Source organism: Amphiprion ocellaris, chromosome 17 (assembly GCF_022539595.1).
Source record: "Amphiprion ocellaris isolate individual 3 ecotype Okinawa chromosome 17, ASM2253959v1, whole genome shotgun sequence".
Taxonomy (NCBI): Eukaryota; Metazoa; Chordata; class Actinopteri; family Pomacentridae; genus Amphiprion; species Amphiprion ocellaris.
Genome location: NC_072782.1, coordinates 18,184,811 through 18,201,790, shown reverse-complemented (window position 1 = coordinate 18,201,790; position 16,980 = coordinate 18,184,811). Strand labels below are relative to the sequence as shown.

The 16,980-nt window shown below is 37.9% G+C and overlaps 1 protein-coding gene across 4 annotated transcripts; it reads left to right on the top strand.

Moving 5' to 3' along the window:
* Positions 1 to 3,479: 3,479 nt before the first annotated feature.
* LOC111570346 (cytotoxic granule associated RNA binding protein TIA1-like) lies at positions 3,480 to 16,828 on the top strand. 4 transcript variants are annotated; one of them, XM_023273058.3, is made up of 12 exons: positions 3,480 to 3,696; positions 6,853 to 6,949; positions 7,212 to 7,310; positions 9,801 to 9,855; positions 10,022 to 10,109; positions 11,389 to 11,464; positions 11,611 to 11,716; positions 12,507 to 12,605; positions 12,684 to 12,768; positions 12,909 to 13,035; positions 13,204 to 13,349; positions 14,860 to 16,828. In XM_023273058.3, the coding sequence occupies exons 1-12, from the start codon at positions 3,671 to 3,673 to the stop codon at positions 14,996 to 14,998; spliced, it is 1,143 nt and encodes a 380-aa protein (XP_023128826.1). In that variant the 5' UTR covers positions 3,480 to 3,670; the 3' UTR covers positions 14,999 to 16,828. The 4 variants fall into 4 exon arrangements, with proteins under 4 accessions (XP_023128826.1, XP_023128825.1, XP_023128824.1 ...); XM_023273057.3 differs by having other exon boundaries at positions 13,201 to 13,349; XM_023273056.3 differs by having other exon boundaries at positions 3,481 to 3,696; positions 12,909 to 13,050.
* Positions 16,829 to 16,980: the final 152 nt, after the last annotated feature.

Below are 16,980 nucleotides of genomic sequence, written 5' to 3'. Positions count from 1 at the left end.
GGTGTGAATGCGAGTGTGATTGTATATGTAACCCTGTGACAGACTGGCAACCTGTCCAGGGTGTCCCCTGGCTTTGCCCGAGTCAGCTGGGATAGATTCCAAGCCCCACTGCGACCCTAATGAAGATTAAGCGAGGTATAGATGATGGATGGATAGAGTGTAAAATTTATTTATTTTTTTCATATGATCAAGAAACTTTATTGTCATTATGCAATTAGTTTTCACCAGTCACATGATGAAATTCTTTTGGTAGTACCGGCTTAAAAGTCAATATTAAAAGACGTGGACAATAAAACAGTGCATTAAAATATAGTAAAAATACATTCAAAGTAAGAAAATAAATATGCAACAGACTGATTAAAGTACAGTTTCACTTTCATCTCAAGCTTTTAAAGTGAGTGTGCATGAGGTTGTACAGAGTTTTCAGGTCTGGGGAAGAAGCTGTTCCTCAATCTGGTAGTTCGAGTTCTTATAGACCTGTACCTCCCAGTTCTTATAGACCTGTACCTCCCTCCTGAGGGCAGAGGCAGAAACATTTTGTTACCAGGGTGGATTGAATCTGCAGCAATGTTGCAAGCCTTTCTCTGGAAGCAACCAGCATAAACAGAGTCCAGGTATATATGTTCGGGAATATTTAAATAACATGAGTAGCTTTTCAGTTAAAGTGTGTGACCATGTAGTCATGAATTAAAGAATTTCTTGAAGCTGCATTATTCTGAGAAGATTGCTTTTGACAAGGAAAAAAATCAACAGGAAGACCTTTTTCAGACAGACAGTCCTCAAACTGAGTCACATTTCTGCTGTTTCTGCTGTTATGCATATAATAATAAATACAGAGCACCTTTACCCATAGAAAGGATGTGAGTTGTCCACACAGAAGTAGAAATGCTCTTTGTACAGGTCTTGTGTGGTTCTCTGATGGCCCATGAAATTGATTTTAGGGGTAGAAGAAAGGCACAGTTCTCAGGACTATTAAACATAGCCAGAATGCAGTCCTACATATCTATAAGTAAGTAAGACACTCACAAAATTAAGCAAAATTGCATGAATTTGACAGACATTGGGGCTGCACAGTGGCGTAGTGGTTAGCACTTTCGCCTTGCAGCAAGAAGATCCCTGGTTCGCGTCCCGGCTTTCCCGGGATCTTTCTGCATGGAGTTTGCATGTTCTCCCTGTGCATGCGTGGGTTTTCTCCGGGTACTCCGGCTTCCTCCCACAGTCCAAAAATATGCTGAGGTTAATTGATTATTCTAAATTGCCCGTAGGTGTGAATGTGTGAGTGCTTGTTTGTCTTTGTATGTGGCCCTGCGACAGACTGGCGACCTGTCTAGGGTGTCCCCTGCCTTCACCTGAGTCAGCTGGGATAGACTCCAGCCCCCCCCCATGACCCTAGTGAGGATTAAGCGGTGTATAGATGATGGATGGATGGATGACAGACATTGCAATATGAATAGTTCCAGTGGGAGCTGTCTTTTTTTTCCATTCTAAAGAATATAACAATGCTGTGGTCAGCACTACACCAGCATGTTCCCTTGGGTGAGACACCTCTGTGGCACAACAATTGATTATAATGGTATTTGTTAACACATTTTACTTTTTCAAAAAAAATGCAGCTTCGAAATTGCATTAAGCCATAATGCAGAGATATTTCAATTAATCTGGTTTAACCCTGAGTGAAAGGATTTTTAAAACATTTTTTGATTTTAAAATACAGTCATTTTAAATGAATGAAATGTTGTCCCATTATGTGAAAAATTGCCAGAGAGAAGGAAACATCACAGTGCAGAAGAAGTGTAATGCAGCCCAATAAATGAAAAGTACTTTTCACTCAGCAGCTAAAAGTAAAAATACTCCATTGCAAGCATTTAAATTTTCATAAAGGTAAATCTACAAAAATATGAGCATTGATTTATGTTTTTCCTGTAGCACCTATCAAAACTGGGATTACAGGATGTTTTACATAAAAGTACATCAATAAAACATTGTAAAGCAACTGTAAAAAACAAACAAACAGAAAAAACAGAACAAAAGTTATAAAATAAAGTAAAATTCCTGTCTGTATAGGTGGGGTTTAAAGACTTGTTAAACATTGGCACTGATCTGTTCTGACAGTAAGAGGGAGCTTGTTGAAGAACAACAAAAAAAGATTGATAGTTCTGAGATGTAGAGCAGAGCTGATGAAGCAACTGGTAAAGGCAGAAATAATTTTAATACTTTCAAGTTCCATCTCAGCTATAATAGTACATTAGAATATAATTATTACTCCATGGCGGAGGCGGAGCCTCGGGGGAGTTCTGTGATCATTGGTGTACGTTTGTCTGTCTGTTAGCTACTTTACTCAAAAACGGACAGACAGAATTGGATGAAATTTTCAGGAAAGGTCAGAAATGACACAAACACCAAGTGATTAGATTTTGGTAGTGATGCGGCTTACAGTCTGGATCCACAGATTTGTTAAGGATTTCTGTATCACTGAGAGATAGCAGCATGCTATCACTCTAATTATGACAAGTGAACACTATGTCAGCCTGCTGACAATTACATGATTGCGATCCTACTACAAATTGACCATTGTGAATTACTGGGACTTATCCATTGGAAATGATACAAGGAACAATTGATTAAATTGTGGGAGTGTTTCCAAGTCCCATCAATTCTCGCCACCTGCTTCATATTTAGGTCTCACGATTCAGTATCCGTACAAAACGTACACATGCATAATGCACGCCTGTGCTCATTGCAAGGCCATTTTGTTTGTGGGTACATTTATATTAAATGGCCACATTCTATGTTGCCACGATTTCTGATCATCAACAACTAATAAATAAATGCTGCATTTCTAAATAAAATTGCTGCATTTCTGACAATGCCATATGGGGGAATGAACGGCCTTGGTGGAGTACTGCACTCTCGGAGTGCTTTTCTTGTTACATTTTATATTATTGATAGCTAGTCACAAGGTACAACATTTAGGTAAACGAGTATTTCTAAGGCATACCTTTACACATGAGTATAGTTGTAAATCAGAATAAATTCCAGAAAAGACTAATTCCATCTACACAGTTACAGAACAACAGGTCTAACTATCCTGCACTCACTGTGCAAAGAAGGTGGCATGACCCTACTTTGCTATGAGCACAGCGTCTCACACATTCCATTAATTTTAATATGGTGCAGTTAAGAGGTTAAAAAAGACTTTTGAGCGCCAGTGTTTGAGGATTTTAACAATTCTTCTGGTAGAAGATGTATTTCTCTACAAGTACTGTTCACATTTTGTGAGAAAAAACGGAAAACTGGCGTGTGAGCTGTATTCATTTGAAAGTTAAATCTCACTTATGTAAATTTCCAGCTGAATGTATTTACTAATCTGCCTAGAAGTTGCTATCAGTGCTGAGTCTGCCTCGTCCTCCTCTCTTTCTTCCTCCACCTCCAATATGCTCCTCAGAAGTTGCCTGTGGCAGGACTGTTGCGCATGCGTGTTTCGGGTCGGCCCCCGGTCGCTCCGCCATCTTTGTCGGCTGCCCATTGTTCACTGTGGAGCTAACATCAGTGGTAAACCAGTTCGCATTTCGTTTTAAAACAACGTGACAGTGTCACCGGCAGCTGCCCGCGACAGTCGTGGATTTGCTCTCAGGGTTGCGTCCTATTTTCGGCCGGCAAGTGAAGCAAAATGGACGATGACCAGCCCAAAACCCTGTAAGTGTGTGTCACTGCCAGCTAACAGCTTGTGTTCGTCACGTAACATTTAGCGGCAGCTTGTTACCCGGAGCTCACCCCGGTCCAGAAACGGTCCGAAACTCATTATGGAATCAAACATTGAATGCGATTTTGCACAGGCTTTTGTTAGACACAGCCTAACTAACGTCTTAATTAAAACCGAGTTCACGGTAACGAGCTAGCCCCTGGTAAATTCGATGCTCGCTGGTTGATGCTAGCTAGCTAGCTAATTCCAGAAAAATCGCAAATTAACGCGTCGTTTTGAACTACTGTCCATTTATAACCCGGCGTAAAGTTGACATGTTCTCTAAATATATGCTGTTTGGTATGTCCCTTGCATGCCGCATGGAATAGTAATTTAATTAGGTTCGTTAAATGCATCAGAAGCAGCTCTATACCGCACTGAAGTCTTGGGATGAGCAGCGGAACATTAAACTACCAGGTTTTCAATGGAGTTTGGCGTGCCATCCCCCCCCTGGAATCACCACGCACAGGCCGAGGAACCTATATGTACTGCTGCATTTGTTCAGAGGTGTTGTTAGTATCTTTAAACGTTGGGGTCTTAGCCCAACCCAGGAATCTTCAGAATTTAACCTAGAAATTGCTCCAGTTGCAAGGTATTTAAGAGTAAAATGAATATAAAATGTAAGGCAATGCTATAAGCAAAGGAAGGTCATCCCATTTTCTTTCAATGTTCAGTCCTTGTTCCATTTTAATTTTGCAGGCTAGGTGGTTCTCTAGCGGTCTGCATTTGAGTTAGTCTTAATGCTGATTTACAGTGTAATATTATGTAAAAATGTGCCTTGGAAATATTAGTTTTCACAAAGTAATTTTTAGGGTCAGACCGACCTTTTAAATAGTCCAGGAGAACAGATGCAGACGCTGATGAGGGGGAAAAGTTCACACTTTATCTAGTTACTCCAGTAACACAATACACCAGATGAAGAGTCCAAAATAATATTAATAATATAAAATCTAGCTGACAAAAAACGTTGAAATTGTGCCCATAGTGTATAATTTATATGTTTCCAGTAATATACAATAAAATGTGTTGTTGGTGTTGCTCTGCATCCTGTTACCATATTTTGTTCTAATGATCAGAGAGGCCGCATTCTGTATTCAGTTATGGGGAAGCATCCGTACACACAATAGTGTTACTGCTGCAAATATCCTATTGTGAGACTGTGAAATGGAAAAATCTGCCTAATTAGTCACTTGATGTGACAGAAAAAAATGTTGACTTTAGTAAACAGAAAAATCAAGTTATTGAAAACTGTAAAATAATATTCTGTTGTATGTGGTTAACTATATTATATAATTTTTTAGCACATGGCGGGTTTGTCAGAGTAATACATCAAGTGCAGTTTTCTAAAAGAAACAAACCCAAAATCTTCTGTTTTAAATAAACGAAACAAAACACAATGAAAAACGCCTTATAGCCTTGGATATCCAGGCAGATCTAACAACGCTACTGGATTTCTTAGCAGAAACCCTAATGAATTCAGACATAGCTTCATGCTGATGTTCATTTGGTTATGAAAACTGGTCATTTTTGTTACTTGGGTGGGATTCATTTATTTCCATTTAAAGCAAGCAGTAAGGTTAAGCGAGGTAGCTGATATTTTGAATGTTTACCTGTCCCTGCCTGCACTCTATGTTTGGCTGATCATTAAATGCTATATTTACGCAATCAGTTGGCATAAACAGCCCGGAGATTTCATTGTCTTGAGACTTTTATATTTATTTTAGTCCCGAAGATGGACAAATTTTATGTTCTTTTAATGCACAAAAGCTGAATATTGCTGCTTGCTGGTGTTGTTTCAGATTTCAAGACCTTTAATTGTCTGTACCAAACACAATTTTTTATATATATATATATATATATATATATATATATATATATATATATATATATATATATATATATATAGTGTGTGTGTTTTCATCACACGACAAAAATGTTTTCATCCATTTTAGCAGGTTTCATCATACTTATTCAATTACAAACCGTTTCCCCAACAATCAACCAATCATTTTGTCTGTAAATTATGAAAAAAAAAACTGTGATAAATACCTGTCACGTTGCACTTTCTCCTAGAGTCCTTGTTGTGGCATATCTGGTAAGTGTTTGTCCAATCCACAGCCCCATATCCCAAGAGATTAGGTTTACAACCACATAAAGCAGTGAAAATGAGCAAATAGTCCCACCAACAAGAGAAAAAGATTAATGGACTATGAAATTAGTTGCAAATTCATTTTCTGGGTAATTGAATGTTACAACTCAAAAACATTACAAGAAAGATGAGCAACTTACCACTTTTGGAATCAGGAAAAACCTTTTAGTGTTTAGAGGTACATTTAGCAAAATACACACAAAAAGATATTATAACTAGAAATTCTAGGACAGTAATTTAATATCTATTTAACAGCTATTGTTAGCGGTTACTTTGCAAATAAAGATTGTACATTCAAAACCTATCATCAGCTTGTTAATACAATGCATTTCCATCAGTTAATCTTTACAACAGAATGTGTCATTGGTTAAATTAGCTTTACTTCAGTGAACTACAGTAACATGAAGCCTACAATCATAATAATCCAATAATTGAAAACATTTTTGTGTAACTTCTGCATACTTTGTGCCTTTATTGCTTGAAATACTTTCATGCTTCCACATAATTTTTAATTGAGGTCTTCTTGCGTTTTTAGTTTATGGTGTTGGTCTCCATTCTTGTTTTAGGTAAAACTGAATAAAAAATAATTTTTATCAACTTGGGATCACGGCAGATATATGCATTGATGTATTACGAACTGCATTGCCTAGCTATTCTACTCTTGTCTTTTCAGACAAATCCTTAAGGAAGTTACAAACCCCATCCTGAATAGTTAAGAGAGAGATTGTATAGCAGAGCATAGAAATGTGTAAACGGTAATGATCTGCCCCGTTTAGAAATCAAATTAACTAGCCACAGACTATGAATGATGGCTGGATTTTCAACCACAGTTAAGATTTTGAAGGAGAAACAAGCTCCCTGCTGTGACACCCCCACAGGATCAAATCACTGTCAGCAACTAAGTCACATCAGTAATTAATTTTGTCCATCTTCTGTCCACTGTTTGTGTTTGTGCACCTAGGTATGTGGGGAATCTGTCCCGGGATGTGACAGAAGCCCTCATCTTGGAGTTGTTTGGCCAGATTGGACCCTGCAAAAGTTGTAAAATGATAGTAGATGTGAGTCATTTTGTCCCGCTGTTTTCCATCTTACCTGAGATAATAGTTTTGCGCCAGGAAACATATCGCTGTGGTAGTAAAATCCAAAACAGAAATGTTCTTTTAAGAATTTGTGCTCAAATGCTTTGCTTCCTGCCCTTGTGATCTGATGTAGGTCCTCTGGTCCCCCCCCCCCCCCATTTAAATGCTGAAAGAAAGTGTCATTATGCTTGTTGAAACTTGTACACGGGAACTTAATATCTGTGTTTAATGTCCACTCCAGACAGCAGGTCATGATCCGTACTGCTTTGTGGAGTTCTATGAACATAGACATGCCACTGCCACAATCGCAGCCATGAATGGTCGGAAAATACTGGGTAAGGTAAGCTATCATATCTCCTGGGTGAGTCAACTCGGGCAAGGCTGGGTGGGCAGGGGTTGAAAATGAAGCAGCTGGGAAAACTTGTCTTATCTTGCTGCCCTGTTCCTGCTCCACTTCACTTAATTTGTTTTATTCCCCTGCGTACATCATTCTTCTGTGCTCAGTCTGAAATGACCAAGGTGGGAACACCAGACACTGATCTGTGTAGTCTTATTGCTGTGAAGTTTCAGAATCCTAAAAACACAATATTTAGATTCTCAGAAGTTGGAATTTTTTTTTTTTGTGCTGTCTAATTGCTAGTTTTGTACTATTTCATTTTGTAGACGTTAAGTAATCAGATTCATAAGTTAGTCGATTGTCATAGTGTGTTCTGCTTTTCTGTAGTAGGTTAAGGAGGCTAAAAATTGTGTAGGGTTGTTGGTTTGAGGACCAATTCTGCAGTATCAAGACTTATTATGCTTAATTAGACCAGTGCTTGGTGATGGACACTGAAATCAGTTCAGAAATTTTTTTTTAGTAATTTTAGCAATATTGCTGTTGCCACATATGTTTTTGCATACTGTTTTGCATTGTATAACTTTATTTTGAAAATGAATTCTAAAAAAATCAACTCAAGCAAGATTTTAGTAAGACTGCAGCAAAATTTTGACTTGACTCCTTGCACTATACAACTCTAAATTATATAGAAAAATTACGGCTACCTAGCTACACCCACTCACCGCTGTTGAAGGGGAGGACTCGGATCATAATGTGAGAGCATCACAATATTTTTAGAAACATATAATCAAACCGAATAAGAAAACGACCTTGAATCAGACTAAGTGATGTTTAAACGACAGCCTATACAAAACATCTTGTAGGCAGCGGACTGCAAACCCTCAGTCAGTGTGTCGGTCTGAGGTGTCAGTTGAGAAAATTCAGACTAAGGGACAGCTCTAGGACAAAATTGAGCATATTTTACTGTCTTGTTTAGTGCAAAACGTATGTAGAAGTTATGCAAATTCACACCAAAGGGAGTTATTAACTGACCTCTCTGAAACACCCTGTTTAAAGTTCAGCTTTTTTGATGTGATTACTTATCTATGTGACCATATAACACATCTGTGTAACACCTGCCTAGCAGCTAGTTTGACACACCCTCAAAGAATGAGCAGCTTCCTTGCAGATATAATTATTTCCTAGATGGAGCTACACCCCTATATTTATAGATCTGATCTGTGGTTATGCTGCACAACCTCACTTTCTCCAGCAAACCAGTCTGAACAAACTGAACTTTTTAGAAAAGGGGCCTCAAAGAGACAGTAGCAAGTATGAAGTGTTTCAGAGGGTGAGGAGAGGTGCTGCAGCAATGAGAAGAATAATGTGTTTCTTACAATTAAAGCACATAAACATATTACAGCAAACCCCTAAAAATGAATTTTGAACTTGTGAATGTGTATAATATGGGCCCTTTAATAAAGCTAATAAGTATCCACATTAGAGAATTTGGAATCTTCAATTATTTTGCATTCAAAAATAGCTCAAATAATGCATCATTCATCATAATAGTTGCTAATTTATCTGACTTGTTTTCACACATTCGTCTTGTTCTGGTCACACGTTATGATAAGTTATCAGTTACTAGTAGTTTCATTAAAAATGGTTCTCCCTGTTTCCACAAATACTGAACATTTTCAGCTTCAAATGCAGGGTTTTGTTCTAGATTGCAGTGCAGGTTATAATGAATAATCTAACTCTGAATTACATTGTGTGCAAGATATAAGGTTTTCTATTGTTACTTCATGCTCCATGCTGTGTCTGTTTTAATGACAGTTTTCCTTGACTGAGTTTCCATCTGTGTATGAATTAATTTGCCGTGGCCCTGCTGTGTAATCATGCAACGTCTAACATTCTTTGATCTACTTTAATTGATGCTCTTCTGTCCCCCTACATTTTTACTGCTGTGTGTTCTTTTGCAAAGTTATTTCCACATAGAATCCACATAAGAGCAACTTGAAGAAAAATACATTCAGTTGAAAATATTTTATCCTCAACAGGTATTGAAGGACCATTTGAGGAGTATAACAAGTTCGTAAAAATCACTTGTTTGTAAGTCCCTTGTTATTTGGACCTTACTTCCTACAGTTTTGCTCCAAATTATTCATAGACTGAGAGTGAAATGTTCCTGATTATAAAGGTGAAATCTTAATATCCCTTTATATTCTCCACTGTATTTTGCATTATGCATTGTGTATTAATTAATGCAAAGGTATGTAAAATTAGATAACAATGGATAAATCAGTTTGTGTTGGTGCTTTAAAAACCCAAATGTGGCATACAGTGATCATCTTATTAAAATAAAAAAGTTCTCAATCACAAAATATGACCTAAGTAATACTGGTGTGTGACAAAACCTCTAATCAAAGAACAAGAACCTTCCTCCTTTCTACAGCACGATTCACGTCTCTTCTTTTTCCTCTTCCTCGCTTTCTACATCTGTCTTTCTTGCAGGAGGTGAAGGTCAACTGGGCCACGACACCAACCAGCCAAAAGAAAGACACAAGCAGTAAGTAGTTACTTTAATTTACCAATTTCAGGATTACATTTTTACCATTCAGACTGGGAACATTTTATCATTGAATTTTAAATTAAACAATTTTATCGGATCTGTTTTTACTGTGTTATTGTGTTTATGAACTACAGTGGGAATTAATTTTTTACTTTTTATTTAGGTCACTTCCATGTCTTTGTTGGAGATCTAAGTCCTGAAATCACCACAGATGACATAAAAGCAGCTTTTGCTCCGTTTGGGAAAATATCGTAAGTGTATTCTCTATGGTTATTAGCTTGAGTAATTGGATGAAGTCAAAACCAATGCATTCGTCTGTCTCCTGAGGTTTTCCAGCTTCACTAGCCATTGCCTAGCACTTGGACCCCCCCCCCCCCCCCCCCCCCAAAAAAAAAAAAAAAAAAAAAAAAAAGAAAAGAAAAGCTCCTGAAATAGTTGGCGAATGTGTTTATAAGTAAACTCTACTTAACCCTCTGGACCATAGGCGTGCTTTAGAGTATGGATGTGTATTTTTTCACTCACATTTTTCACTGCAGTATAAAGTCCTGCACCTCTATGGAAACAGAACAGCCATAAAAGAAAGAGAAATGTTTTCTGTGCAATAAAACTAAGTTATAATGTCATTAATCATGAAGAATGAGAAAGCATAAGTTGGATTTTTTAAATTATGTCCCAAAAATTGAAAACCCGAAGTCGACATGTACATTTTTCCAAGTGTCCACAGATGGTGCCAAAACTGGAAAAGTAGTGACTTTTCATACTAAAGATATTTAACTGTTTCCATTTTTAAAACCTTTGCAAAACGTATTTTTACTCTGCATGTTTACTTTAGAGAGTTGATGCTAAATGTATCTTCTAACAACTCTCTCCTCTGTAAACTTTTTTTTTTTAACCATACTGCGTTTATTCTATTGATCAAGTATGTTTTATTTCTGCGATTCAGCAGAATAGTCTCTGAATTTTTGTCAAGTGACTGTTGGCTTCTCAGTTGCACTGAGGAGCACATAGTGCAAACTGTTTATTTTGACATTTTTTAAAAAAATGAGATGTATAAAATGAAGTGATTTTATTGAAATATTCTGATTTTAAGCTTAGATTTGGTTAATCTTAATGATTAGGACCATCAGAACATTGTAAAATAACAATTCCTTCTTATTTTGCATTGTCAAGCTCTGACAAATAGTTTTTTTTTATGTATCAGACTTTCGATACACAAGCAATACTTGATAATGGAATTTATTCATTGTTAGGTTTTGGTCTTTTCATAGGATTTGGCGGCAAATAGTCAGTGAAGTCTGATCCGTGCGTTTAGTTTCCTTAAAACATCATGTTATATATCTTAAAGTGTGTGTAACTTATACATTCATCTCCATATAAAAGAACTTAAAATGACCCTACTCACATTATATATGAAATCAAACATCATTGTTTATTTAATTTCAATTTAATTTATGTAGTGCCAATTTGCAACATATGTTATGTACTTGGTTAAAAGCGTAAAATGAATTTTTGTATCGTATTTGTCTGCAGGGATTGTCGAGTGGTGAAAGACATGGCCACAGGTAAATCTAAAGGCTATGGCTTTGTCTCCTTCTTCAATAAATGGGTAAGTCTGCCAGCAGGGACTGTATGTTAGAGGACTCAGAAAACGTTGGAGAGCTCTGACTGTTGACTGACTTAGAGCTAGAATTTACATCTTGTTTTTGATGTTGTTCACTAATGTTGTGTTGTGTGTTTGGTTTGTATAATCAGGATGCAGAGAATGCCATTCAGCAGATGGGAGGGCAGTGGTTGGGAGGAAGGCAGATCAGGACCAACTGGGCCACAAGGAAGCCTGCTCCTAAAACTACAAATGAAAGTAAGTTCACAGTGATTTAACTGATTGATGAATTGTATCTTGGCCTAATTATTTTGATGCACTGCGGATGTACGTGTTTGTGACCCTCAGTTAATGCAGCCTGTAAGTAAAATCTGCTGGCAAAAGATTTGTTTCCACTGCTGCCTCTTCTACTTTACGCTTTGCAATCAGTGCAGCTCTGGGGCTAAAAATGAAAGGAATTCAAAAAACATCAAACCTTTTTTTCCCCCAAGGAAAACGTTTTCTCGGTCAAGTGTAGCGTGTTCAGGAGAGATAGAAAATTTTATCCTAAAGGATTATGGTGAGACAATACAGACAAAAAGTTTTTCATGGCCATGTCAATTTGGAGTTTTTGGTATGTTTTCAACAGTTTTTCTTTTAGATTAATGAAAAAAAATATTAAAATGAAAATTTACGTTTTTGGTTTACTGCAATTTGTCTCTGTGTGTGTGCAGATTTCAGTTACAATACACATCTTTAAAGGCTTTTTTCTTAATGATTTTATGTCCACCTGCTCTGAGCTAGCACCAAATTTTACAGTTTTATTTCTGATCTATATTCTGAAGTTTTTACTGATTGTTTTGTTCACATATCATTCACAGTCAAATTTATAGAACATTTTAGTCCTGACAACATTGAATTTTTTTTTTCTGGCTGTGGATAGTATTTTCTGACTTGAGACTTAATTTTGTCTCTAATTTGTCAAAAAAAGTAACAATTTTAATTTAGAAGCTGGTTTTATTAAATGATCAGATTTCTAATGTAAATAAAACTTCTTATTTCCTTTTAGCAAACAATACGAAGCAACTCTCTTTTGATGAGGTGGTGAGCCAGTCCAGCCCAAGCAACTGCACTGTGTACTGCGGAGGAGTCACAACAGGTCTCACAGGTGAGTCACAGTTTAATGTTTAAAGTCTCAAAGAACTGCCCACACACTCAACATTAAGACTGTTTTTCTTGTTCACAGAGCAAATTATGAGACAGACCTTCTCGCCTTTTGGCCAAATAATGGAAATTCGTGTTTTTCCAGAGAAAGGCTACTCATTTGTGAGGTAAACTGACTTTTTGATGCCCCTGTCAGATTAGGCAGTGATTTATCTAAGGAAGGGTAAATAGTTGATTAGACCTAACTTCTTCTTTAGGATGAGCTGATGTTCAGTAATCTGATGTCTAAGCCTTTTTCTGTGTGCAGGTTCAACTCCCATGAGGCAGCAGCTCATGCTATTGTTTCTGTCAATGGCACTTCCATAGAGGGTTACGTTGTTAAGTGTTACTGGGGCAAAGAAACAACAGACATGGTCCAGAGCCCCATACAGCAGGTACAGATGGCACAGGTATGATTATCGTCGGCACAGGTCTTATTTTTAATGCAGCACACGTGGTGAAATGCAGCAGTACTTGTTCATGTGACTGAGTGCTTAACTTCTGTGTGATGTTGTTGCAACATGATATTCTGCTTCTTAAAATAGTATTCTCTATGTCAGCAGAACACAGTGAGCTTCGCAGCGCAGCCCTACAGTCAGTGGGGCCAGTGGTACAGTAACACGCAGCAGATTGGTCAGTATGTTCCCAATGGATGGCAGGTGCCGAGTTACGGTGTCTATGGACAGACCTGGGATCAGCAGGGCTACAAGTGAGTACCAGAGGAGGTGAACATGACAAATAGCTTTTCTGTTTCAGAGCACATCTTGTTTTCATCCAACAGTCTTGTTTCTTTTCTTCTCCTTTTCTCTTGCTGTGCCTCCTGCTATCAGCACTGCATCATGCTTATAGAAATCTTCATTTAAATACTGAAAGTGGGAGTATTTTGTGTGGCCGCCATTTTACCTTGGTTTCATTCACTTTATTGAAGGCCGTGTTTCATGTTGTCTACATGCAACTATGTCTGCCAGCAAGAAGCCTATTCACATTGCTGGCAAAATAAGCATGTCTAAGCCGATGAAACACAGATGTATAGTCCAGCTTCACTGGTCCTATTTATTCTTCAAATCTAAGTGCAGTGTAACAGTTTTATTTGTGTTTAGCCAAACAGTCTGCATCACACATCTGACTGCAATCTATCTGTGTTTTTCCTGGCTACATGCAAATCAGCATAAACCTCAGAGCCCAGAGGGTGATAGTAATGTAGATGCAGCTGTCAGTAACTGAAAAAGCATACATTTTGCGACAGTCTCTCAGGGGAGATGTTCAGTCTAGAATGAGAAGCACAACGCCAGCCTTGGTTCGCTGTGTGAATGTGAGAGGAAGGCTTTGGGAATTATATAGAAAAAAATGAATTGTATTTATAACAGACGAGCAATACAAAAGTTTCAACATCTTCACAAGCTCTCCTCTATGCCATTCTCACTCTAACATTTTTGAACTGATCAGGGGTCACCAGAGCAGCTCAGTGTCACTCTCTGGCATGACACAGTATATAACAGCATTCAGCACACTCTTGGGCAATATCACTTGAATGTCAAATGCTTTAAGAAAAGTATCACCTTACAGTAATTGCATTACTTCTATGCTGAACAGTAGGATTTACTATATAAAAATACAATCCCCACAGGAGGATTTCAATGTAACAAAAATCCATACACATTCTGTTACTGGGATTTCAGGATAACACAGATTTTTAAAGAGATGTTCTCCTTCCTTCAGAGACCTTTTTTTCAGCTGCTCTTTGCTGGAGGGGTTGTGTTGATAGGACTCTTTTTTTCCTTGGGTGCTGTCCATGGAGATTTTATTTGTTAATCAGAGGAAATACTCAGGTTTTTAATTTAACTTTTAAGAGATGTTGCACGAGTTTGTACTCACTTCTGTTGTGTACGTTGTGTAGGAATTGCTAGTTGGTGCTAACTTCAGTTTTACTTTAGCTGTGCTTTACATGACAGAGATCTTCTCACAGATGGCTGAAAGAGGTAGTTACAGTTGTAGGAGTAAACCTTATGTGTACATATGAAGAAACCACCATTACATCAGATGGTGTAAACAGGCAGATTCCAGCCCATCTTCTGACAATGAATTTAAATTTTCTCATTTTATGTCTGATTGCTGGTCTATCCAAAGCACAAAATAACTCCATGCAACTTGGATCACTGTGTCCACTCTGCTTCACTTCTTAATTCTTTTTTCTAATTTTTGTTTGTCTGCTGTTACAGTCATTTACATGCTGGAGCTGGATGGACAGGCGTGGGCGCCGTGAGCAATGGAGGTATGGTGGAGCCCGGACAGGGCGTCAACGGGACAGTGCTAACCAACCAGGCTGGCATGAGCACTGCTGGCTACCACACCCACTGATCACAGTAGCCCTCTGTCAAAGCCTGCGAGGCCACAAGGATGATACTCTGCCAGGGAAGGAGTGCATTAGATGTGCTCTGTTTGTCACCTCACAAAAATACTCTGTTAGTGAAGCTGGTACGTCATTTTATCAACCCTGACCAGCCCAAAACGTCACCCACTGCCCAAATCTGCAAGTGTAAAGATAACTACCCACACTTTGACACTGTTAAAGCTACCGCTAATGCACCTTGCATTCCTGGGCCCATTTTATTGTTTGGTGTATTACTGGCCAAATGTAAATTAAACAACATGTCAAGATATTTCTGGCACACTACAGTTTAGTTTAAAAGGAACAGTGAATTAAATCTGTATTAAAACAGCAGCTTTTCTTTGTTTTTAGCCCCTCTGAGCCAAAGAGCAAGGGCAGAATTTTATACCAATATTTAACAATCATACAGGGAGAAGAGGCTACGAACTTTGCCACAGAAGGCACTCAATAGTCCACAGTAATGCAGCGCTGCCATGAGACGTGTATCAAACAAGGGGTTTTTATTTTCTCTCAGTTGGAGCCAGTTGATCTCACTGTAGGTCTGTCCACCGGTTGCTAAAGTGAAGCACGAGTCTGAGCAAGTCCTCAGGGTGTCGGCAAGTCATTCTGTGAAAAGTAGGAAATCACTGAGTAGAAGGGAGTCGGCAGGTTGAGGGAAATACAACAAAACAAGAAAATTTCAGTGTTCCTTCACTTCATCTCCCGGACCGAACTGAACAGACGGAGAATCCCATCTGCGGATAAGAAATGTGTGTGTGCTTATGTGTGTGCATGAACTGATGCTTTTACACACAAGACAATGTCCAAGTCTTCTTCCCCTGAAACAGAAAGGACTATGCTGTCTTTTTTTTTTTGCTACAAATATAATAGACAAAGTGTCATTTTCTTTTCTTGTTTTTGAGCAACTTTAAAGTTCTGACATTGTATAAAGAGCTTTTGCCTTTTTGTGTTTCATTTTGGGACTGTCTTATAAAGAAATGTTGAAGTGACACCATCAAATCATGTGACACGCGAGATCCTTTGTTTATAAAATATTAAGTGGCTGTCATCTGTCAACTTTATTTTTTAAATTAGAGTATCTCAAATAAACCAATTGCAGGGATTACTGCCACTCTTATCTTACTTACAGGCAGACAAATATTGCACAAATACTTAAGGTTTTCACAAAATTTGAAATACTAGGGTTTTTTTTTTCAATGTTTCTGCATTCCACTTTATTTGTGATTTCATTTGGAAGTCTGTTTTATGTAAATAACCAAACAGTCTGTTCAGTCTGTTGTACTGATCTGTATAAAGACAACATGTTAATTAAGGACGTGTGCTTGCTCCTGGTTGGGGAGGTGGATTCCAGATGAGGCTGTTTGACAGTAGCATCCCTGTCCAGTGCTGGTCCGTGTACAGTAGAGACAGTGCAGCATTTCATTCTTCAAGACGTTTGGAGGACACACAGCGTTGCTATGCAATGCAACAGCCTTTAGATTGACAAGTAACTCATGATTTAAGTTATTCTGTTTTAGAGCTACATAACGATTGTTTTTATAGATTAAGAAAACCTTCTAAGGATCAGATTTTTGCACTGTGGCCACCCTCATTTTAAGATAGTTAAAAAGTCCATTGTGTTGCCTTACTATCAGTGAGTTACTTTTTATTTAACCAAAAATCATCCGAGAGTAGGCAGTGCCTAAGAATGTTTTCAGCCTATGTTTTGGCAAGGGAAGTTCTGTTGATGCTTCAGTAACATGGTTTGTGTTTTTGCTTTGTCCCATTAAAATGCTGATGCTTAAAACAGCTCACATTCATCCTGTTTGAACCTGATCTTTGAAACCAAAACTACAAGAAGGGAGTTTAACAAATAAGCCAGGCTTATATCAGTTAGTCTGACTTACTTTCAGGGTATTTCAGTTTCACAAAGCAAATTCAGCAAAACTGAATTTCAGTTGCTATGGCAGTG

Bases quoted from the DNA above. Each gene is read 5' to 3' on its own strand.
- LOC111570346 (XM_023273055.3), top strand. From the start codon at position 3,671: ATGGACGATGACCAGCCCAAAACCCT. The intron at 12,606-12,683 runs GTGAGTCACAGT...TCTTGTTCACAG, and splicing joins AGTCACAACAGGTCTCACAG to AGCAAATTATGAGACAGACC. The intron at 12,769-12,908 runs GTAAACTGACTT...TTCTGTGTGCAG, and splicing joins AAAGGCTACTCATTTGTGAG to GTTCAACTCCCATGAGGCAG.